This window comes from Lacerta agilis, chromosome 12, assembly GCF_009819535.1.
Source record: "Lacerta agilis isolate rLacAgi1 chromosome 12, rLacAgi1.pri, whole genome shotgun sequence".
NCBI classification, from domain to species: Eukaryota; Metazoa; Chordata; class Lepidosauria; order Squamata; family Lacertidae; genus Lacerta; species Lacerta agilis.
In genome coordinates, this window is record NC_046323.1 from 6,817,846 (window position 1) to 6,842,008 (window position 24,163).

Genomic DNA, 24,163 nt, shown 5'->3' on the forward strand with positions numbered 1-24,163 from the left:
AATGGTGCCACCTGCTTAGTTAATACAAACACACCCTTAAAAAGCTACAACTGAATGAGGCAAAGTTATTAACTCACAGCATGCACAGTCTAATTTATATATTACTGATGTCATAGACATTTATGGAGCACGTAAAAGCCTTTCTTAGCTATCAAAAGAATAAATAAATATGTCAACACATAGCCCAGAAAACATTTCACTGTGAGAATTATGTACCAAAAATGGGCAGAGTTTGCATCATCAAAAGCATTTCCTCCAATTCAGGTATGCATTGCAACTTATCATACTGAGTCAATATGGTTGTACTAGGGCCTGGGAGAGCATGGCTCAAATCCCCACTCAATCATGAAGTAAACCGGGTAACCTTGGGACAGTCGCTACTTCTCGGCCCAACTTACCTCACAAGGTTGTTGTGAGGATTAAAATTTCCCACCTTGAATTTGCACTCTCCCCCTTCTTAAAATCCACTTGAAAAATGACTATATGCTCAGTAACTGAAAAAAATGTAATATTCTTGGTTTTGTGCATAAGACAAACCTAAGAATTCTATACATATTTAAACAGTTCAGTATATGAAGGGATTATAGCACTGAATACAATGTGATAGAAATGTTGGTTTTGTTTTATTGTAAATTTATACTGTACAAGGTATGTTAGAGGAGTTCTCTGTCTGAATGCATCTGTTTCCTGGCTGGAAGACAAACTCCACTACTTCTGGTTTTGACAGGAGGCTGGAGCTTGTGGGTCTCCCATATCAGAAGTAAAACCACTTAGCAATACAATCGTACCTTGGAAGTCGAACGGAATCTGTTCCAGAAGTCTATTCGACTTCCAAAACGTTTGAAAACCAAATTGTGGCTTCTGATTGGCTGCAGGAAGCTCCTGCAGCCAATCAGAAGCCACGGAAGCCCCATCGGACTTTCAGCTTCCAAAAGAACATTTGCAAACCGGAACAATCACTTCCAGGTTTGTGGCATTCAGGAGCCAAAACATCTGACTTCAAGGGCGTTTGGGATCCACGGTACACAACTTCATAGAATTACTCTATTCACAAGTTCTATAACTAATAGAAGCACAATTTATCAGAAAAACACTTTTCCTTTCTCCGCTAGGTGCCACGTTTTATTCGGAGCATATCTATTGTAATTAATGGGCCTATCTTAGTCATGTTCATTCATTTCAATGGATCTACTCAGAGTTCCATGCTTAGGGCATAAAAGGACAAACCACTACTACGCAGCTAAGGAGAGTAAGGCCTGTGGGCAGGGAAGGTGTCTTTTCCCCTTCTCATCTCAGCAGAGATCTGAACAGCATAACAACTCTCCTGTTCTTGCCTGGATAGGAACCAGGGTGGAGAAATATACTGCAGATCCCACCTGCAATGCTGGAAAACCACCAGAGCTACCAGCTAAGACAGAGCTTGGGCATCCAGTTGCCAGCAGGAGTTTCACTTACATATTTAAGGCTTCAGTGCTTTCAAATAAGCACATTTTGATAGAGAGTTAAAGCATTCTGAACATGGCATTGCTTTGAAAAGACCCCTAGACTCCCCCACCCCATGGGTTCCTAACCCCTGTAAAGAAATATCTCACCGCCACACTAGCATCTTCTTTTCAGTAGATGGGAAACAAATGAAGCCTTCCTCTTTAAAATAGTTTAGTATGGTTCATACAATTTTATTAGGTACCTGAGAATTTTAGTTGTCATTTAAGAAACAGTACATTTAAAAGGATCACATAATACAAGATGCAGCCAATCTAACTTTCTCTCTACTTTACTAGCTGTGTAGGACATCCCACACCCTCACCTGCTTTTTAAGTGAAATTCCATATGCTAGGGGAAAATGAATTTCAGCTCCTCCCAGATTTAATATTTATTATATGATTATGGATCCCATAAAAATTTGAGAAGTGTTTTTTTTTTATTCTAAGGGGAAACAAGAAACATCTTAAATTTGGTCAGGAGTTCACATCATAATTTAGAGATATTTTAAGAAGAAGTCTGTACTGAAGTTATGCCAGCAAATAAATTGGGGTGCTTTGCTGTACTGTGTTGTTGACCATTTAACCTGGTTCATAAAGAGAAACTTCAGATTTATGAGGCAATGTGGTATGGAAGTTTTAACAGGTTTGCTTCTAATCATAGGGGGGAAATGTAGAACAAGTATTTTTTGTGAAGATTCCCCTAATTTATACTACAGCCAAAGAACTGAAGAAAACAGCACATGGTACAGTATTTTAAAATGTAAACGTTTTAAGAACTGCAGTTAATTTTATCTGATTTTCAGCAATATCTTTGCAGTTACAAACCATTTGTAGAACCAATGTCCACTAATCCCATGAGAAACAGATGTCTTAAAAATACCACCACTGATTAGCCCATCAAGCATATAGGCATTTATCTGGGAGATAAGCTATCACTCAGTTTTAGAACCAATTTACTTGAAGCCTATGAACTTAAATCTTCTATTAAGAATTAAAGCTGTGTTTTAACATTGCTGTTTGGATCTAATACCAACTAAGAATATTTTACCTGCTTCACCTCTAATAAACACAAATACAAACCATAGTGGTTTTCTTAATTGGAAAGGGGGCCAAAAACAAGTTTAACAATGTTACCAGAAATGCTGGAGACAACTAGAGAAAACCCATTCCTATTTTATCTACATTAATGAAAAAGATTCACTGCAATACAACAGAACACAAATGCATTCGTACTCCATACAAACTAAAAAGCATTCAGACAACTTTCCAGAGTTGCTGCTTTATAGTTAATTCTTAAATTCTCAATAAATTCTCCTCTCCATTTACAAGAAATAACCCTCATATTATCCAAGTTTAAACATTAATGAACATGCCAGTGGTATTGCATACACAGTAAAATGATGCTTCCAAACGAACATTTGCTTTTATATGTTTCAATTACAGCAAACCAGAAATGAAGGACTTTAAATAATTCTTTTTTAAAAACATGCCACTTTTCTCACCATTTGTGGCAAAAGCTGAGTCCTGATTTTTACTGTACATCCTTTTTCTTGAACATCCAGCTTGAAAAAGATAAAAGTATTTGCATATAGCTTGTTCCACTGAAATTAATGGAAGAAGTTGTCTACAACCAACTTAATAAGTCAGATCAGGGCATCCAAGACTGTCCATCGCCTTTTGGAGAATGTAATTAATTAACCAGTCTGCCAACAGATACAGCAGCCTGGGAAACTTTGCAGCAATTTATAAAAAGGGGAGAAGTAGTTATGTTTTATTTTTAGCTGCTGTGAGCAAAAAGAAATTGCTAACAGGTTGCTGAGGGTGGGTCCTTATGGACCAGTTACCTCACTACATTGTCCAGGCATCAATCATCAGGACAGTCAAAGCACTTCACAAAGTGCCCATTTTCACCATGTGATTTAGCAGTTGTGCTGGATAAAGTTAAGGATTTTGTCCTGTTTCAAAACAATGCAGAAAGTTGCAGATTCAATTCCGGGCATCACCAGGAAGAATAGGAAAAACCACTGTGTCTGAAGCCCTGAAGAACCACTGCCAATCAGTAGAGATAATACCAAGAGATTTAGTCTAATGGCTTAAGTCAGCACACGTTCCTAGTTCTGCAGCAATTGGTTTTGGAATTGTGCATGCAGATCTATCAAACCTGACCTCTTCATTAAGATTTTATAGTGTGAACAAGATTCAAATATCCACATTTTAATGCAGGGTATCTTAAAAGAAACTTGTTCCTTAGATCTAGTTCACCTCATTGTATAGAATATCTCTGCATATACACCTGAGCTCTGGGGAAAGCACTGATATTGAAGTCATTTGGGCAGTATGTCTCAGTTACTGTATATTTGATCTGTAATGCATTTGTTATCACTGGCCTCACCTGTAACCCTTTATGCAATTACTGTATTGGCCCGAATATAAGCTGCACCCGAATATAAGCCGCACCTTTAAAATTCACCGGGGGGGGGGGAGAAAAAGACAATACTTGAATATAAGCCACTCCCTTAAAATTCCGCAGGCACTCACAACCGTTCCAGTTTACCATATGTCTGTTTCAGCAGCGATATTGTAAAAAAGCCAATTTTTGTAAGGTTGCAAATTTAAGCCGCACTTTAACTTTTCATGGTCGGAATTGGGGGAGGGGGGAGTATAGCTTATATTTGGGCTAGATGAAAGAGTACTTACTGTATATTCTGGCGTATAAGACTACTTTTTAATCCAGGAAAATCTTCTCAAAAGTCGGGGGTCGTCTTATACGCCAGGTGGAGAATCTGCGGTCGAGTGTATCTCAAACTCTATATTTTAACTGGAAAAGTTGGGGGTCGTCTTATACGCCCAGTCATCTTATACGCCGAAAAATACGGTATATCCGTTATAAATATGAAGTTCTGGAGAAGCATTATATGCCATTATCTGTAACAATTGCATGCCCATTTTTTCCTCTGCAAATCCAGGAACAGTTTTGTGTTGGCCTGGGAGCACATAGGCTGCTCTTATTTCTGCATTAGTACAGCGGATGAACAGCTTCCCTGGGGAGATACTGTCTGATCTATTACCTGCTTCAACAGGTGCATATGAGCCTACATCCAAAGAGCCAAGCTATCAATTCTTCAAAACCAAAGGGGCTTTCAAGTTTGTGTTTCTCCAACAGCTGCCCATCATGCCATGGCAACACCTTTTGAAACTGATACGACTTTCAAAGGCAGTCTGTGATTTAGCCTGGAGGATCTGCTCTTCAGAAATAAAGATAAAAAATCCCACTGGGCATGACCAGGTCGTTGGGTGTCTAAACTTTGGGTCCTGGTTACGATATTTTGGATCTCTACAGTTACCTCTAGAGCATGATTCTGTAGGGAAGTGATTTGCAGCTCCATGCAACATAGCAAGGTAGATTGTCCACTGATAAGCTATACCCCTGAGGAATTTTAGACCTAATTTTTAGTGTTCAGAATTTCTCTCTTGGGATATAAATTGTTGGCTCAACTCTCTTAAGACTGAATAGACAGCTTCCAATAATATTTTCAAGGTAGACTTTTTATGACTAATAAAAACCTAGAAGGATGCATTCATCAATCCCAAATAGTTTCATAAAAGGAATAGCCTCCATACTGACATTGTTTTATATCATTTAAAAAGTGGAATAATATACAGTACCATACCTATATGTGATGCCACATTCTTATTTCATGAAAGATACTGAACTTTCATTCAATCATTAATCTAAAAACTACTAAAAGCATATAGTCATAACAAATAACCTTTACACATAACGCAAAAGGAAACTGATAATTTTATGGTGATTAATGATAGCCAAGCCATAAAACTTGGTAATCACATTTACTCTGGGAAAATGGAGAGAACAGGGGATCTGATGCTCTCAAAATGTTGCTTTCCACAATGGGAGACCGAGAGGTTTTGAGGGACCCAGATGAGGGTGAGTGACACAGAGCAAAGAATTTCAATCATGCCCAAATACCAGATAGTAGTAGGGGGTCAGTCCTTAGGGCATTGGATTGGCAAAAGCTCCCTTTCTTTAATTACTTTTGTGACTGCTATAAATTACAACTGAGGCAATCTGTCTGCCAGTTAAACTTTACATCTGGATTGTGAGCTGACTGCTGGCTTAAGAAGAGAAGATCACTAAAAGGTTGAAAGCAAAACAAAAGGCATGTTTTAATTGTTTGTGCCCAAGAAGATTCTCAACAGCTAGCGGTCCTCTACTCTGGGTTACTGAGGGGATTACTTGCACATGAAGGTGATGGATGGATGGCGAAGGACCCTGTGTGATAGGCAGGGAAGGTAAGATTTCCCAGGCTGGAAGAAGAAAGGGAAACTCTCAGGTGAGAACTGGGAGGGTCCACACCATTCTGTGTAAGACAAGGATTAAAATCTACCTTTGTATTTTCTTTGTTCTTTCTTTGTTTTGTTCCAGTTACAGGTGGGTAGCCGTGTTGGTCTGCCATAGTCAAAACAAAATCAAAAATTCTTTCCACTAGCACCTTAGAGACCAACTGAGTTTGTTCTTGGTATGAGCTTTCGTGTGCATGCACACGAAATGCACACTTCAGATACTTCGTATCTGAAGAAGTGTGCATGCACACGAAAGCTCATACCAAGAACAAACTTTGTTTTGTTGTTGGTTTTTATTTTTATTTAGATTAGTTTGGTTTTTTATTCTATTGTATGACAAAAAGATTCAATAAAATTTATGGGGGGGATAAAATAAAATAGTGTCTTTTGATGCTAACCCTTCCCCCGTTTGTGCCTACACAACTAATTCCATGGGCCACAGGAATCACTTAATCTAGTCACTTGGGCTGGAATCCTAAAGGGAGGGGAGAAATTTGAAGGTTGTTTAACTGCCTTATCCTACAACTTGCCAGGCTTCAGCAGGCATGGCAGGACAGAGCAGTGTGTTGCGTTTCTCCCTTCATTTTTGAGCTATTAAAAAGTATTAGAATTTATTTTTTATTTGATTTAGGCTCCCAAATGCATGTAAATATCTTCCCAGTTTGATGGTCTGTGAGATGACTGCAATTGCTTTGCATTCTTCAGAAAACCAAGCAACTTTCCAGTCCTCTCACAACATATCCCCTTCTGGCCCTATGGACATCAGAGTGTCAAAGGATCATGCGGTGGCAGAGATGGAATTCCAGTCTATCCTATGACTCTTGAACATCCTGACAGGCAACAGAGGATTGGAGCCTCAAGCTCTCATTGCATTAAGGAATAACAGTCAGCTTAATAAATAAAAAGGAATGTTTGTTAAGATAAGCAATCTTTGAAGAACTGAACATAATTTCAATTATATTCTTCATATGTCTTTCAATGAGATCCCAGAATAGAGAAAAGAAACAACAAAGTCGAACTTGAACTGCACAGTTCTGACACCGCGTTCTGAGTGTGTCTTTATAGCTCATAAACCACAAATTCCTTCTATCCCAATGTCTTATTTTAATGAGTTTCTTTGTAGTTAAAAGTAATTGTGAAGTTTTAAAATATTTACTGTTTTCTGCTGCACTCTGCTGGAAGCAATTGTGTTACTTCTGCACATACATGCCAGAAAACGGAATACTCCAAATGCAATACAATTTCTTTGCATCTTGACACCTACTCCTTTTCCAGTACTAGAGAATTTCAAACTAGATGCTTTAAACAATGTAGACAGACACATTCTAAATTATCCTAAATAACTGGTTACAAAACACTGAATCCCAAGCTGTTATTCTTCAGTATGTTACATGGCAGTATCAATACTTCAAACAAATATATGTTTTGATTTCATAATAAATAACCCATAAGTTAAAAAATAAGCTTTTTGGAGGGTGGACTATAGGTATTCCAACCATACAATTGTCAAAACAAAAGTTGATATATGCTCATGGAGAATAAATCCATTTTAATAGGTACAGAACCATCAGGAGTCAATAAAAATGTGACAGACTTAATTTCACAATCTTCTAGAAACAACAAGGAAAACTCCTCCTGTCCTAAGCCATATGCTGGCATTAATCCCAGCATGCACAATGAGCTTTGAAACTTTCATTAATATATGCTAAAATACTTTAGTTCAATGGCTTGGACAAAAGAGCATGGAAAGACCCCTTTTCCTTTTTTTCTTTTTTCTGAATAAATTTGAATATACTAAAGAGTCTGCAAGGAAAGCAATTAAACAAACATTTATTTTACAAAGAATATAAAAGGTCTCAGCATATTTTGTTTATAGATTCAGCTTGTAAAGCAGAATAAATAGAATGACAATTCAAAAATCCATATGTAGAAACTGAATTTTTTTATGCTTGGCTTTTTGGACCATTGAGCTATTATGCTCTTGGACAATAATGACACAATCCAGCAAAGACAATACATCCACAGAAAAAGCTTCCATGTGTGGATTCCCTGTTGGATAAGGAACTGGGCATGATGCACTGGGCTGATGCCCAATGCTGTCAGATTCATTATTTTGCAAAACTCTATGATCTGGTTATATTATCAACAACCATCAAAGCTGGGAATACTGGATACCTCTTAAATCTTGTGAACATATCTCCCTATGCTCCGTATAACAACATCCTCTATCCCTTACATCACGGATGGGAAACTAGATCCAGCCAGCAGGCCAGATGCTGGGTTCGGCCACCTGCTGATCACCTGTGCTGACATCACTTTGATGTCAGGTGCCCATTTTTGCTTCTTAGCATGGCAAGTCGCACTACCAAGTATCATTCAAGCCCAGCCAAGAAGGACTTGAAGTTACTATCAGCTGATTGGCACAGACATGGAGCTCAATTTTTTGCAAGGGTAGAACTCAGTACAGCAGCCAATCCCAGCGAGCTTGAACTCAGCACCTATCAGCTGATTGGCGGTGACTTCAAGTGCCACTTTCTGCTGCGATTGGCTAGCTACAGCGAATTCAGTAGCGCAGCCTATCTCAGCAGGTTGTGACAACAAGCATTCTTGCCAATGCACAATCAAGTGTGTGCTTTAAGGTTAGTTGTGGAGCAGGTGGGCATGGTTTGGAGGGGAAACAGCCTTGCGGGCCAAACTGGGAGCAATGCCGGGCCCAATTAGGCACGCAGGCTGGAGGTTCCACATGCCTGCCTTACATCTAATGAACAAACATTTGCACTTCAGGGTGCAAACATGTTATGTAAGAGTAGTTGAACTGGTCACAATAAAATAATGTGTTAGCAAGAGTAATTACTGAAGTACAGTACAAATAAAACACTGTCTAAGAAAGCTGTGTGAAAGCCGGTACATTCAATTAGCAGCAAAACTACTGCACTTGGTACATGAGAACATCACAAATATTTCATGCTTTAAACACCAATTCTTTTCTTTAAAATGTGTCACATAAAATAGCCAACAACAGGTATTATTTTGTCCAAAACTATAGTAAGAAATAGAAAGGTGTGATGTTCTAATCAATTTGTTATCCCCCAATTTTTCCAACTACCATTTACTTTACCACAGCTGTATTAGCCCTAACCCCCTAAAATAGCTCTGCTGTATTCCATAATAGGCCAGTTAAATGATACATAATAGAGACATGCTGTCAAAATGTAGAAATTACTAGTTATGTGTAAGCAAATGGGAAGGAGCATACAATGGTGCCAACAGGAATAACTCTGGAGAATAAACTTTGTTCTCAATTGTTTTGTTTTTCCAAGTTTGTGTAGTTAAGTCACCATTTATACTCTCACATAACTCTACTTTTTGTTTGAAAGGTTCAAACTGGGAAATGACAGCAAAGGTTATTCCTCAGAGATAGCAGCAGCTAGAAGATGTGAGATGTGACTGTGTTGATGTTAAAGAACATAAAACTAGAGAAACAAAAAAAGTTTGATAAAGAAGTGACTTCAGGTTTGTTAAGTTATGTGTACTCTGCTTTTCAAACAAGTTTTTAAGAAGGTTCATTTATTTTACTCCCAAAGAAAATTTGATCCTATTGCGTTCCTTTTCCTGCACAGAATACAATATTAAAGCCAAAGTTCAATTTAAAAAAATAAAACCTCTAATTACATGTACCGGTACTTATTGTCAATATTAGTTTAACTGTCTTTACACTATGTAGAATAGTTGCAAGTATGTTATTCTAGAACAGACACATATTGGTCATAATACAGAGAACTACAGACCCAATATTACTTTGGAATTGTGTTTCTCATACTGTGCTTTTTACTACATCACCCAAAAACAGGTGCAAAAAGGTAGCTCAGCTGAGTGGATGTCCTCTTAAGAATTAAAGAACCTGGTGCTCTTTAAATTAAATTAAAGAACAAGGTATTCTGAGCATATGCTCAGCCCAATAATTTGTATCAGAGGCAATTTGCCATACAGGGAGGAAGGGAACTGCTGTTTGTGTGAAAAGTTTAAAGCGACACTCCCCCCCCCCCCACACACACACCTTGGCTTGGTGTCAGGAAACTACTCTCATGTTTCTATGGGTCTTAAGCAATACATTGGGAAATAACAATGGCTCTTATGAAAGAATAAAGCAACGATAGTTTTTGAAGGAGAACTAGGTATCAAGAAGGAGAACACATTTTTTTTAAATGAAGCACTTGGAATTACTAATAACACAATCCTATAAAACAACTAATCAAAAGTCGGTCTATTGATTTCAATAGGACATAACTCCCAGATAAATGTGGATAGGATTGCAGCCTAAATGATTATTAATCTATTTCAGTTTTGAAAGGGGGTTTTACTTCCTGTGTGTCGAATGCTATCCAAAGGATTATTCTACAGATTGAAGGGGGAAGAGGTGATTTTTGCTCATTTTTCCTCCTTGCAGACGCCAGGACCATCTTTCACACTGTTCTGGAGGGAGCACATGGAGAAGAAGGCAATTGGTGAAAACCCACCGCACCCTTATTCCAGCAGAAGCTTCCACTGGATCTCAGTGGAGCCTTACCATTTACTGAAAGTTTTCAGCCAAGGTTTTTGCCTGTTTTTTATGTAGGTATCTCATTGCTCAATAAAACATCCTCTACAGTATCTGGTCTTCACAGACTAACACTTCCCCCCTCTCTTTCAAAAATGAGAAATACTTTTGCTATGGGTTTCATTATGGGGGGAAATGCAGGAGATTAATGTAAGAAAATACAAATACACATAAAGCACACTATCTTCATGTCTGTGCCATATATAAATACAGGATAATTATTTTGAGAAACGTATTCATTCCATGTATATAGGCAGTGCTTTTTTCTATTAAAAATGTTTAGGGGTACTCTCATTTTGATTCAAGAAAAATCACCATTTTATAGTTCAAATCAGAGAAAATAAATACAGAAAATAGACAAAAGTACAAAGATTCACAAAACGTTATGTTTCACAGTTCTCTGATTTTAAAAAGGAAGAGCTGCATTACAAACCTAGTGTTTTGGGATGTCTAAAGGAACACGGGCTACTAAGTGCTTTACGATGCCAATATTGTTGTTTTTCAAGACAGCTGCATTGCCAATACAAGGCCCTTTTGTGAAAGTAAACCAATCAAGTTGGCACATTGTTCCAATTTCCTTTCTAGGACAAGCCTCTAAAGCTGATAAATATGATACAGCTCAGCTACATCCTTGGCTTCCTATAAAAGGAAACAGGATCATCTATCCCACTTACAGATGCAAATGCTATTGCTTGAACATATTTCTGAAATGGAACCAAGTGAAGTCATTTCTCCAAGCTAGAACTTCCAAGTGAATTATTATTAGAGAAAAGCCATTGCTCCAGTTATTAAGCAAGTTTGATAACTGAAGATATATGGATTTTATAAATACCTGAAGCACTTAAGACTGAAAGAAAGAAGTTGCAATTTGATTATGGCTCCCTAAAAGTAATGAAATTTTTTTTAAAAAAAATACACTGTGCTCAAGGCTTGAACATTCCCAATATTAAGAACCTAGACAACATGAAACTTTGCATTTCATTAAAAAAAACCCAGTAGATACATCTTATTAATTGAATGTCAATTTTACTCTTCATAAAAAGAAATGTTCTTAACATTAAAAGAAAATTCAACATAACCTAACATTTTTATGGAGTTGGACACCTGGAGAAAGAATACAATCACCTGAACTTTCTTACTTCCCTATTCACATAGAAATCCAGATACAGAATCAAGTAAGTCCTGATTTAAGCTTACTGATAATTATTTGATCAAACTGCAAAATCACATTATAACAGTGCACAATCTTCCTACCCTGCCCCCAGCTCAGCTGACTGGAGATTACAGGTCAGATCAGCAGCAAGAAGGGAATTGGACTGAGTCCCACTGCTGAGCTGTACATGAAGGAAGAGATCACTCTCTTATTCCATGAACAGCTCAAAATGTTCCAGTGCTGTGACAAAGGGAGCTCCTTTCATATACCAAAACATGGAAGAATGGAGTGACCTATTGCTCCCTGCAGTTCTGTGTTGCATGCTGAACAGAAGCAGCAATTGATGTTATCAGGGGACTGGAGGAACTCTAATACAAGGAAATACTATTTGGGGGGATTTTATTTTAGAAAAATGGAAAGAGAATGACATGGTAGAGGTCTATAACATTATGTATGGTGTGGATAAAGGGACCCCTGACTATTAGGTCCAGTCGCAGACAACTCTGGGGTTGCAGCGCTCATCTCGCTTTACTAGCCGAGGGAGCCGGTGTACAGCTTCCGGGTCATGTGGCCAGCATGACTAAGCCGCTTCTGGCGAACCAGAGCAGCACACGGAAATGCCGTTTACCTTCCTGCCGCAACTGTACCTATTTATCTACTTGCACTTTTGACGTGCTTTTGAACTGCTAGGTTGGTAGGAGATGGTGTGGAGTAAGGAGATACAAAGATTTCCTCACAGTACTAGAATGTGGGAGCTTCCAGTGTGATTCAGGACAGATAAACATACTTCTTCATACAACACTGCAATGTGCTGTGTGATCACTTTAAGTTTACGCAGCCTGACAATGTGGATAAGGTGCTTGCTATCGATATATAAAGCTCTTAATGGCTTAGAACCAGTTTACTTAACAAATTGCCTTGCCCCATACATGCCTATTTAGCCATCTCAGTATTTGGAACTTGAAACCTTTACAAGTGCCACATAATGTTCATTCCACATTAGTAGCACCATTGTTTTTGAACTCCCTACCTTTTAACATTAGGCAGGCACCCAGGCTATTTTGTTTTAGATCCTGCCGAAAACTTGTTTCAGCAAGCCTACACATTCATGTAACTTAGTTGTTTATATTTGTTTTTAAAGTTTGGCTGATTTTGTGTTTTAATTGTGATGGCTGTTTGTATGTTTGTTTTTTAAAATTGTTCTGTAGATTTTAGCTGTGTTTTATTTACAATTTTATTTGTGCATTGCTTAGAAAGCTCCTGATTAAACAGCTTATAAACCTTCTAATAAATAAATAAATAACTTTTTAAAAACGTGAGTTTGCTACCACACAAATGGTGATAGGTACCCGTTTAGTTGACTTTAAAGGTGCAACAGATAAGTTCATAGACAAGGAGTCTATCGGTACTTATTGGCAATGATTTGTTATATGCACTTCCAGGTTCAGAGGCAGAATGCCAATGAGTAACAACAGAAAAAGTCTAATGCTTTTATGCCCTGCTTCAGGATTTCCCAAAAGTTCCTAGTTGCCCCCCACCGGAAATAAGATTAACCTATAGTCTGATACAGCAACACTCTTATGTTCTTTACTGAGGCAGAAACTCAAACTGTATTCCATCTTGCAACAGTACATCAGTTGATTTGCTTTCAATTACTTCAGCTATTGCCTTTGAAAGACCCAGGATGTAAATACATTTGCAAAAGGAGACTGTTCGTCTCAAGATTATTTTGTTGTGGATGTTACATCAGTTAAACCATTCCATCAGTTTACAGTATACCATAAATGTTTACATGAGCTCTGAACTATAAAATATTTTCACATAACTATTTCAGCTTGGAAAGAATGATGCACTGTCAAAGTTTGCGAGAGCTCTGAGTAGCAATTCAGTATCTGAAGATCAAATAAAAAAACCACTGCAGATCATCTGGAAAGTTGCAGGGAATATTAGGTTAAACAAATTACTGTTCCATGGTCTCTCAGCTGGTAAATGTAACCAGGAAGGTATCGCTTATGTATTTTAAAACTATGTGTTTAGTGTGGGGGGAGACATTAAAGAGTCAGGCTCATAACCCAACTATACTGACCTGTCTGTAAGTTCCCTCTAACAAGGTGTCCAGATGTTGTAGAGGAGCTTGGGTTTTATCTTTAAACCGTGTCAGCAGTCGTCGTTCAATAGCTCTAAACTGTACGGCTCGTTCAGATAATAGTTGCTCATATTTAGCAGCATTCAAGCGCAGCTACAATTAAGCAGGTTTTTTTGAAGGAAAAAGTTAAAAATATTCCAAAATGCAATAATATTTCCACATGACACATTTATAACAAACAGGTGGAGAACAACCGCATTTCTGGAAGTTTTGCTGTAGCGATTTCGCAGAGTGCTTTTCTGTGGTTACATAGTCAGTCTGAAGACCGGTAATTTCACACTCATCATCAGATCAACTAACAGGCTAGAATAATGCCAGGTATTACCAAAATTGAAATAATTGTTGACAGTGAAGGCAATCTACAGTAATGCATGATAATCTTACCATGAGTTTTCATGACAGAGGTGAAATTATCTCGTCATCAGCAGGTTATGAATTATTTCAGTACATTGGATCTGCAGCACATATGCTCAATGATATTTTACTAGCTGCAGCAGAAATCAGGCACAGTATTTTGAAATGTTTAAGACACTGTCTTTAAGAATAGGTTTTTATTTTTAGGAGAGGGCAATTTTTAAAAAACGTATCTTAACTATACACATCAAATGTCAATCCAGTATCAAAACAACTCATATTCCTGTCTATAATGACAGTGCCAAGTGTTTCTAAGAGTTTTGAAGAATATGTTAATATAATATTGGTTTGGCAAAGATTATTAGAAATGAGATGCTGACTTTCACAGCCCAAACAGCCCTGACATTCCTCTTTATAAAAACATACATAAAGCCATTAAGGGCTTAAAGATGGGTCACCATGAGCCTACACACCATGACTGCAGCCCTTACATAAAAGCACTGGTTTATAAACATGCAGCCTGTGTAAAAAGCACTTCTTCAAATTTAAACAATTGCAACAGCTCAAAGTAACAACTGAAAAAGTCACCAGCCAAATATCATTACAAAATCACAAATATTAATATGCATACCTCAAAATGATGATCAATTATTTCAAAATATTCTTGTAAGGGGATTGGGCCAGAAAAAGTACATGCAAAGTCTTTGCAGTTTTGTTTCCTGAAATGTTCTTCAAGACGAACAGTGAGTTCTTTCACAATTAGCCAAAGGTCTTCTAACTGCTCACTCTGAATTCTGTAGCGCTCTTGAAAACGAAAAGCAAAATAAAAATCAGTAGTTGATTCAGTATCAGTTACTAAGTAGGGCCATTTTTTATTTTAAATGAATTTTGTTATACACAAGGCAGAAAAAGACAAACAAGAATAAAAAACAATATAAACTGAATACTACAGGAGCAGAGCATAAAGGTGAGGTACACATGTACATACAGCCATGCTTGATAATAGTTCTACTTATGTTGTCGCTATTATTATTATTAGTTTAATGAATATAGTATTTCCGGATTCCACCTGTTAAATTGTTTTCTGTGTTCATGATTTAGAATGTTTAATAGTTCCCCTTTCCCCATCTCTTCCACCAATAGCATCGATTTAAATATTTAAACACTTTTTCAGCAATATGGTGGGAATTCTGTGTCACAATTATCACAATTACAACCATGCTTTAAGGAATTCACTGTTGTTAATTAAATTGGGTTCCTGTTGCAATTCTGCCTTCCTTGCTTGCTCCAAATTCTGGGGACATTCTCCAGTAGCAAGCTAGAGAATGAAACCTCTTTTAATATTTTGTGCTTTCATGAATCAGGTAAACAAGCATTGGTTTTTTCACGAACCAGGGGTACTTCCCCATCAAATCCTTTCCATCGTATTTGTTCAGGGGTGACTTCACACATACACACACATCTGTCAACAGAGGGCAATACTTAATGCATGTGATGAAGTGAACACTAGCCTACAAAAGCCTATTGCAATAAGAATTCCTAATTTTAAGGTGCCACAAGATTCTCTGTGATTTAGGTGCCAGGCAAAAACATTCCTCTCCTCCCAGTCCTTTGGCTAATAAAAAAGGCCTTTTAAACTAGGTATGTGGGGGTATATATATATACCCCCACATCCCTAGTTTAAAAGGCCTTTTTTATTAGCCAAAGGACTGGGAGGAGATGAATGTATTTGTTATTATGGTGTGCATTGTGGTGTTTTCATATTGTAAACCGCTCCATGATCTTCAGGTGTAGGGTGGTATAGAAATTTAATTAATTTATTTATTAATTAATTATCTAACAAAAACACTTCTTTGGAAGTTGTTAGTTCACATGGATTTCAAACTCTGATTTCCAACATAAAATGGTTAATGTTAATGCTAACCAATGGTTCATAGTTAAATAAATTTGAACAACAGGAGGAAGGGGCATGTGTGTCCAAGGGTTTCTCCCAATCTCAATCATGGTTAAAAGATAGGAGACCTGTTTACATTGACCCTAACGCTTCAATAGTTCAGAACAAGTAGCAAAATTTTACATCCAGGACATTTTAAATTAAAAACTGTAAAATTCAGGGCACGCTCAGTTGATAGCTGTGATACAATATGGAAAAATCCCTTTAAAAATTCAGCTTGGAAAAATGCTACCATATTGGAAAATGGCAGCTCTCTCTTTCCATTTAGCTAAAAGGACAAATACCTCTGAAAAAAGTGTGATATCTGAAATGGATTGAGCATTCTCACATTCAGAATCATCAGATGATGTCAAAGAAGAATTCTGGGTAGGATTTTAAAACCTAACGTTTATTAGGTCTTTCCATATCTCAGCTATCAAAATAATATGCCCTGCAATTTTCTATGACCAGGTAAAATTCTAATCTCATTTGACTACAAGGGATCTTAATAGAGAAAGGACTCTGAAGTGCATATCCATCTTAAAGAGCAAAACATCATAGCTACCAAGGAGTGGGATTCTGCATCTTATAACATGCAAATTAAAAGTTTTGTGGTTGATGGAGGCTTCATGCATATCATCCCTTAATAAAAATGGGCTAATGAAATGGCCAGGTATACAGCAATAGTAGTTTCAAGCCAATTCTGAAAATATGCTATGCTTATAGTAATCTTTTCAATATATATAAGAGAACAGTTGTGAGGAAAAATAAGAGGAAGGGTGGAAATGAGGAGGGGATATTTAAAAAAAACTTTTAAAAAAACTTTAAATGTTCTACTTTTTAGAAGTTTGGCCAAGTTTTTATTTTTAAAAAAGATGAGGCTTATAACTTTACTTATTAAGCAATTCATAAGATTAGTAATCCAAGATTATATAACATTTCTACTGGCACAGTTCCCAGAAAATGCATTTCATAGATGGGACAATGACAAATTATATTTACAGTCTACAAGGAAAATAGGCAGGTTTCATATAAAAGCATGTCCTTTTAAAAGCTGAAAACAATTTGTTAATGATAGCATACAATATTATTTTCATTATGCTAGAAATATATCTAGGAATAATGACCAGACATTTTGAACAAAACTTCCCTCATCTAAAATTAGTCTCTGAGTCAAATTTAGCCAAAAAAAAAAAGGTCATCAGTGGTTTTAAAATTGTATTGACCAGCAGGAAAATATAGCAGACAACTCAACTGAAGTGGAAAGGTAGGGTAAAACTAATGGCTTATTTGATCTATTACAGAGAGAAAGAAAACTCTGAAAAAATCTATAGCATATAAATGAAATAGAGTTCTTTAGTTGTACAATTCTGCTGAAAACAGCAAAAGAGTAACTGTTACTTACATGCCTACATTCTAAGATTATGAAAACAGGTATGTTTGAGGAAAGCATATTTCCCCTCAAAATACTAAATATTAAATTTTATACAGAAGGACAGATGGCACACTACCTGTTGACAAGCATTCTAAGTCCTGTTTGGGTAAGCCCAAAGCATGTTCAATAATAATACCTTTATTGTCAATGTACAACCTGTGTACAATAAAATTAACCGAGCATCCCCCCCCACAAACACTCAATCTCATTGCACTCTGTGTGCTTGTCGCACAACACACCAAACAGCTAATTGTTTTTAAGAACCTATGGGATATTATGAATACCACAAGCACCCATAAAACACTCAGCAATGAAATACTTACTGAAAGTTGGATGAACGGGCATATTTTTCAAGAATTTTAGTAAACAGTGATTTCTGTGTCAAGAGACCAAAAAGTTGTCAGCCTCTGGAATCTCTGACACAGTTAAGCAACTTGTGAACGAAGAAATCAATCTATCACCCAAAAGACACATAAAAGCCCTAATGGGTATGGGATATAATTATTTCTGAGACAGTTATAATTTATAACTGAGAGTTTTATCCATCTGCTGGTGGAAATTTACATTCAGTACAAGAGCTGTTTTCTGGTTTGGGAGTTGGACTAGATCAACCTCAAGGTACCTTCCAATTCTGCAATTCTATGAACTTAGTGTCAAATGTAAATTATTCTCCCAACTGTAATCTTTACATGGGTAATATTAAATGTTTTATGGTGCAGCAGTTTCTAGACAGTATTGCATCAAACACTACTAGGGTATGCTTCAAGCATCTCTACTGTGGGAAAGCTTATACTGAGATTGCAAGCATCAAGCCAGGTCTATAAATAAACAAACCCAAATGGAAAATAAAATTATTAGTGGGAGAAAAGATGGGAAGATAAAGCTCCCTGTTCAAGCTAAAAGGTTACAATACACTTCAGCTAGCCAATGCCTCTGGTGGGATACTTAAAGCTTCTTTTCCTTTCATTAATAAATGAACACTTATTCCCATCAGCTGAGATCCTGTTCGCACATGTATATCATTTAAGCTACCAATTCTGTAAAACAAGAATCCAAATAACCAATTCTAATTTTAGCTTATACGTAAAACTATTTACAAAAAAAATTACAAGTCTTCTCAGATCTTTGTTATGGAATGTTCCAGTTACTTCAACTGTTTAATTTTTTTTACTGTCAAACAAATATTAAAAATTATCATACAACACTCCAAGAATGTTCACACAACCAAACACAAACAAAAATGAAGCCTGCAAAAAGTAAACTAATTGATACCATGAGAGTCACTGAATAACTACTTGTCCAGATGTTTCCCATCACAGGATTTATGGTGAAAGATATTAAGGTCTTTTACAGCTTAAGAATTCTTGACGTCCGTGCGAATAGAGGAAAGCTCATGCCACCAAACTTAGATAATTCTTCACAGCATTCTAGAATCTAAACAACGAGCTGAAAGGCCCCGAGGCTCAGGACTACTGGATTGGTTCCACTGGTGCACCCACACAGTCCTGACACTATCCCAGTAAAGTAGCAAAGATGCCGCTGTCAGGACGGCAGCAACATGGCACCATCCCACAGCACCAGCTGCTCCCGAGGACTTGATCTGCACACTTTAAACTGGTTTACATAGACCACAGATTTAAAACAAACTTAGTTTCAAACCCTAGTTTCAAATACTAGTTAACAGTACACCACAAGGATTTTAAATGTATTGTCTTTCAAAAGCATATTTTTCATATTTTGAAACAATCAAGTAAGGTTTCTGGCTCTTGTTTTATTATGGATGTTTTACAGTTTTATTAATGACTTGTTAATTTGTATTTTTTGTTTCGCTTTTTTAATTTTCTGTCGACTGCTTTGAGGCCCACCAAATGGAGGAAAAGTGGCATATAAATTCAACAACAACAACAACAAAGGCAGGAATGAGAGAAGGGAAAGAGAAGGAGGAACAAAATAGTCGGAATTCAGTCATGAAACAGTGGCCAAATCCTATTGATTAATAATAATACTTCTTCAGGATTGCTGAATTATGGCTTCTTTTTAAAAAATGCTGCAACCAATGACACAATTACAAGCTCCTGGACCTAGCCTGATATTGCTTCCCTACTAGATTTAATAAGCCATGAAGGACAAAAGCCTAGCATACAAGTGCTCAGCCAGCTGAACCAAGCTTCTCGCCAACATCCTTGGAAGCCAATAACTGAAAAGCTGAACAGAATTTAGTGAACAGAGACAGTCTGTGCCAGAAAGAAGTCCAGAATCAGAATCAGCAGTTGAAGCAAGAGAGGAGGGAGGCCAATAGGCAGAGATGAGTCAGGCTGGTCTCCCCCTAATGCTGCGACAAGCTCCCCTCCTCCTGGTCCTCCAGAACCAAAAGAGGTATGAAGAGGAAGGAGCAAAGACAAGCATGCCATTGGAGTCCAATTGGTTGAGGAAATCCGGGAGGAGGGGGAGACCTATGCAACTGTGGGAAGGTGGGGACCTTTAGTCTCCACAACTGCCTCATGTCTAGATTAAATTTTAAATTGTATTTTAATCTGTATTTTAATGAATTGTTTTATGTTTTTGTTGTGATTTTATTGGTGTTAGCTGCCCTGAGCCCAGTTTGGTGGGGAAGGGCGGGGTATAAATAAATTATTATTATTATTATTATTAATAATAATAATAATAATAATAATAATAATAATAATAATAATAATAATAATAATAATAATAATATTGGGACAAGAATTGCTGTGCTCATTTGGCCTACATCTCGTGAGCAGACCTTGTATCTTCTAATAAAGAATAGAATAGAATAGAATTTTATTTACGGCCATAGGCCCAAACAAGTAAAAAACACATAGATAACAACTTGTGCAAGTGGGCACAACAGCCGCTAAAACACCACAGTAACAATAAAATACAATAAAATAGAATGGCATACTAAGCCTTAGCTAGCTTGTATTGCTCCTTGGCGTCGCTTTTGGGTAAGGACAGCGACCAGGAACCTTGCCACTTTCAGGGTCGTATGAGTATCCTTATCCTGCAAGATTTGGGCGAGGTGGAATTCTGGTGGGGTGCCCTCTAGTTTCTGTATGATTGATCCCAACAAATTTGCCCATGGCACGTTGAACAAGGGGCAAGCGAACATAATGTGCTGGAGAGACTCCAGTGTCTCCTTATCACATTCGCACATGGCGGAGGCTTGGCCCTTTGAGAATCTATGTCTCAGGACGTTGGAGGGAAAAATGTTGAACCTCGCTTTGGTGAAGGCCAGTCTATGGACAACAGTCGAAAGGGAGGAGAGGTATGATGGAACGCAGTAAGTTAAGGTGATACCGATGTTCTGGGGCGAACAAACACCTCTTCTAATAAAGAGTGAACTTCACTTGCTCCATGTGATTTATTTTTGACACCCATCCCGTCAAAAGTATTGCACAAACTCTATCATGTGAAGATCTCATCCATAACTTCAGTTCAACAAGGTACTTACGCGATGTTTTTGAAGCAAGTAATGTGACTCGGGAGCCACCTAATAATTGAAATCCTAAAGCATTTAGTTGGTCTTCATCAGCCTCATCAGCAAAGTCTGAAATGAAATGAAATGTATAATTTACACAGTTTGTCCATACCGTTAACACTGCACCCATAAATCTACTTAGATTTCAAGTTTACAGTAGACTTCATATTGCAAATAATTTAGGGTGAGAATGTGCCAATGCATTGTTTCTTATACATTATGTCACTGCACCACAAAGTCCCATTATCTATCATATATAAACATTCATGCTGGTTTTACAACTATATGCTATTATATAAATTGCATCTAACCAAGACCATAAACTCTATACAATGGATTAGATTCCCATGTGTGGGTAACATCATATCCACAGCAAACCAAATTGACCAGCATATAGTTATTTAAATGGTGCATGTATTGGAAGCAACATATATCATTGTATTTCATTTGGGTACTGTGTGATAAGAATTTCACATAAAAACTTTCCATGTGGCAAAACAACTTAATAATAAAGCTAGCAAAACTTAAGTGGGTTTTGACAAAATTCTAAATGTGCAAACTACATTAAGAAACCAATCCAGATCCAGTCAAAATGTTTCTTTCATTTAAGCTTTTAGATAATAAATGGCTCATTACTCAAGCATTCTAGGTAAATCATGTCAGAGGTGCATCCTTAACTGAAGTTCTACCTGGGAAAAGGGTAACAAGGCTGACTGGAGGCTTGTTGGTATCAATAGTTAACTTCTGGCTTGCACTTTTTGAAGGATGAGCTGGACAGCAAACTAACCGCAACGGTAATCGAAATTTGCACTGGGAAACTCTTGGTGCACCTGAAACGAATCATTTGTGTCTTGTAATTGTTAAATCTAAATATACTGAGATTAGGTATAAGGCTTTGTTTAGGGCAACTACTGAAAATAAAAGATCTGCAAGATCATAAATATTATATAAATGAAAATCTGCAACAACAACAAAAATGCAATAACAAAAACCCCAAATATTAAAACAACCTCTATCTTTAAAAAGGAAGCAAGATTGCAACAGATATTTTCTTAAATATTGATCTTCTGACCTCAAAATACACAGCAATTTCCTGGCATTATGCTGAGCATCTGAATAACTTTGCACAGGAGTTCAGTAATTTTTCTCAAATAACTCTTATTTTGGTTTGTTAACTTTCATCAGCAGTCAGGTATAAAAACAAACAAAATCATTCATGCAGATTGTAAAATATCAATACAAAATAAAGTATGTAATGATCAATAACCAATTAATCATTTTAATCGGAATTTCATCAGTTGGATAACTGTACCAGAACTATGTAAAAATACAAGCACACACACGTACAAGCAAGCAAGTCAGTTCCTGGGTTCCGTCAAGTTTTAGCATGAAAGACTAAGCAAATAAGAGCAGGCTTAGTGGCTCCCATTGACTTCAATGGGACAAAGTAAATGGACTGCAATGGTCAAGACCATTCAGAGAGGAATAAAATCTGTTTTTTCCATAGAACATGGGTCACCAAGGCGGTGGGCTCATATTCTTTCCTGCGAGTGGCAACCATTCACTTATATAATTGAAAGTAAAGTGATACATTTTGACACCATTGCATCTCTTGATCCAATGCTACATTTGCACTGACCCAAAGCAACGCAAGTCCACAAGTTATCACACTTCTAACTGACAATTACAGGCTAACCTGGATTTTATTTTATTTGCTTATGCATAATTAAATGGCTACACTATTCCTAAAAGAAATTAACATCAAAGTGGAGTTAATATTTGGGTTACTTATGCCAGCAAACACAATAAGGATTCTAGTAGCACCTTATTTCAGTAGCAGTTCACAGGCATATATAAACAGTGGGGTCAAATGTCATGAAATGGAGAAGAAGAAAAAACATGAGAATTCAACTGAAATTTGAATGTACAAGAAACAAGCAGTTTCCCCCTTTTTAAAGTTAAAACAATGGTATTTGGTGACAGAGCCATCTTAGTGTTGCTAAGCTAATTGGCATCTGTATTGGAACAGAGTATCATCATTTTGGAGTCACTTCTAAAGGACCAACCAGCAATATATATGTTTTGACTTTAAAAAACAACAACCAGCTATCATTATTTTTGATTTTGATTCAGCCTATCATTCACTTACCCTCTGGGTTGAGCTCTACCATAACATCAGTGAAAGCAAAAGAGAAAGGAAAGAACAAAATACAATAACGGAAATTTAACAAAAATCTAATAACTGAGAATGAAAGAGAAGCCTAGCTTCCTTAAGTAAGATGTAGGCTATGTTGCTCCTCCACCACCTCTAAGAGATATGTAACATAAAATGTGGACAGAAAGCTGAGAATATGATGAAAGAAAACAAAGAGCAAGGGAGAGAACTATGGAGAACCCATGCCAGGAGGAAGAGAAGTTAAGAATCAAACACAACAGTGCAGGTCCCACTGAAATATCCAGCAGCGTTAGTTAAAGGGTTACCTGAAGTGGAAAAAAAATGTTTTATGGCATGTTGGTGAGATATCTTAATTTATCTTGGTTTATTAATGATTCTATCTGTACTATCAATGGCATGTCTGTGACCCAGAAAGGTCACCATGTGATTGCCCTCTATAGCTTGTGAACAATTAGGTATTCTAGGTGTCTAACTAGAGACTGGCAAATGAGGGATGGTACCTAATGCAGTATAGGGATCAAATCATTTTGGCTACAGGCAGCCCCCCGTGTACGTGGGGGTTACGTTCCGAGGCACTGTATGAGTCAGTGAAATTGCGTATAATTGAAACCCACTGGAAAAGCCTGCAAACACCCTGTCTGTTACGTTCCTCCTGCCCGCACTCCACCCTTTTAGCGACATTTCAGCGATGTCCTTATGACGTTTCCGGTCACTGCCAGGTTCAGCACAATGCACACATATTAAAAGCACGGAAATGGCTATACTCTACCATCTCTATTTTGTCTGGTGGCTAAAGGTCAGAGATAGACATTTTACAAACCTGGACATATTTCTGAGATGTGTGGCAACAAAAGCAATAGTGCTCTCCATGATCAGTTTCATATGATATTCATTATCTGACATCATTTTTAAGACACAATGTTGATTACCGAAGTATACAGATTATTTTCAGTTTCAGATTCTCAAAATGTTAACTGTAGCAATCTGAATGTTAATAGCCAATAATATCAGTCTGCTTGTTCAA

The 24,163-nt window shown here is 37.2% G+C and overlaps 1 protein-coding gene across 1 annotated transcript in view; it reads right to left on the reverse strand.

Annotated features, from left to right (window-relative positions):
* The window catches only part of BBS9 (Bardet-Biedl syndrome 9), a 210,151-nt gene that overhangs the window by 142,752 nt on the left and 43,236 nt on the right, over positions 1-24,163 (reverse strand). Inside the window, exons 15-18 of the mRNA XM_033165417.1 lie at positions 21,653-21,793; positions 20,937-21,032; positions 14,728-14,900; positions 13,683-13,835 (exon numbers count right to left, since the gene is read on the reverse strand). Of these exons, the coding sequence (XP_033021308.1) occupies positions 13,683-13,835; positions 14,728-14,900; positions 20,937-21,032; positions 21,653-21,793 (563 nt within the window). The remainder of the gene's footprint in view (positions 1-13,682; positions 13,836-14,727; positions 14,901-20,936; positions 21,033-21,652; positions 21,794-24,163) is intronic.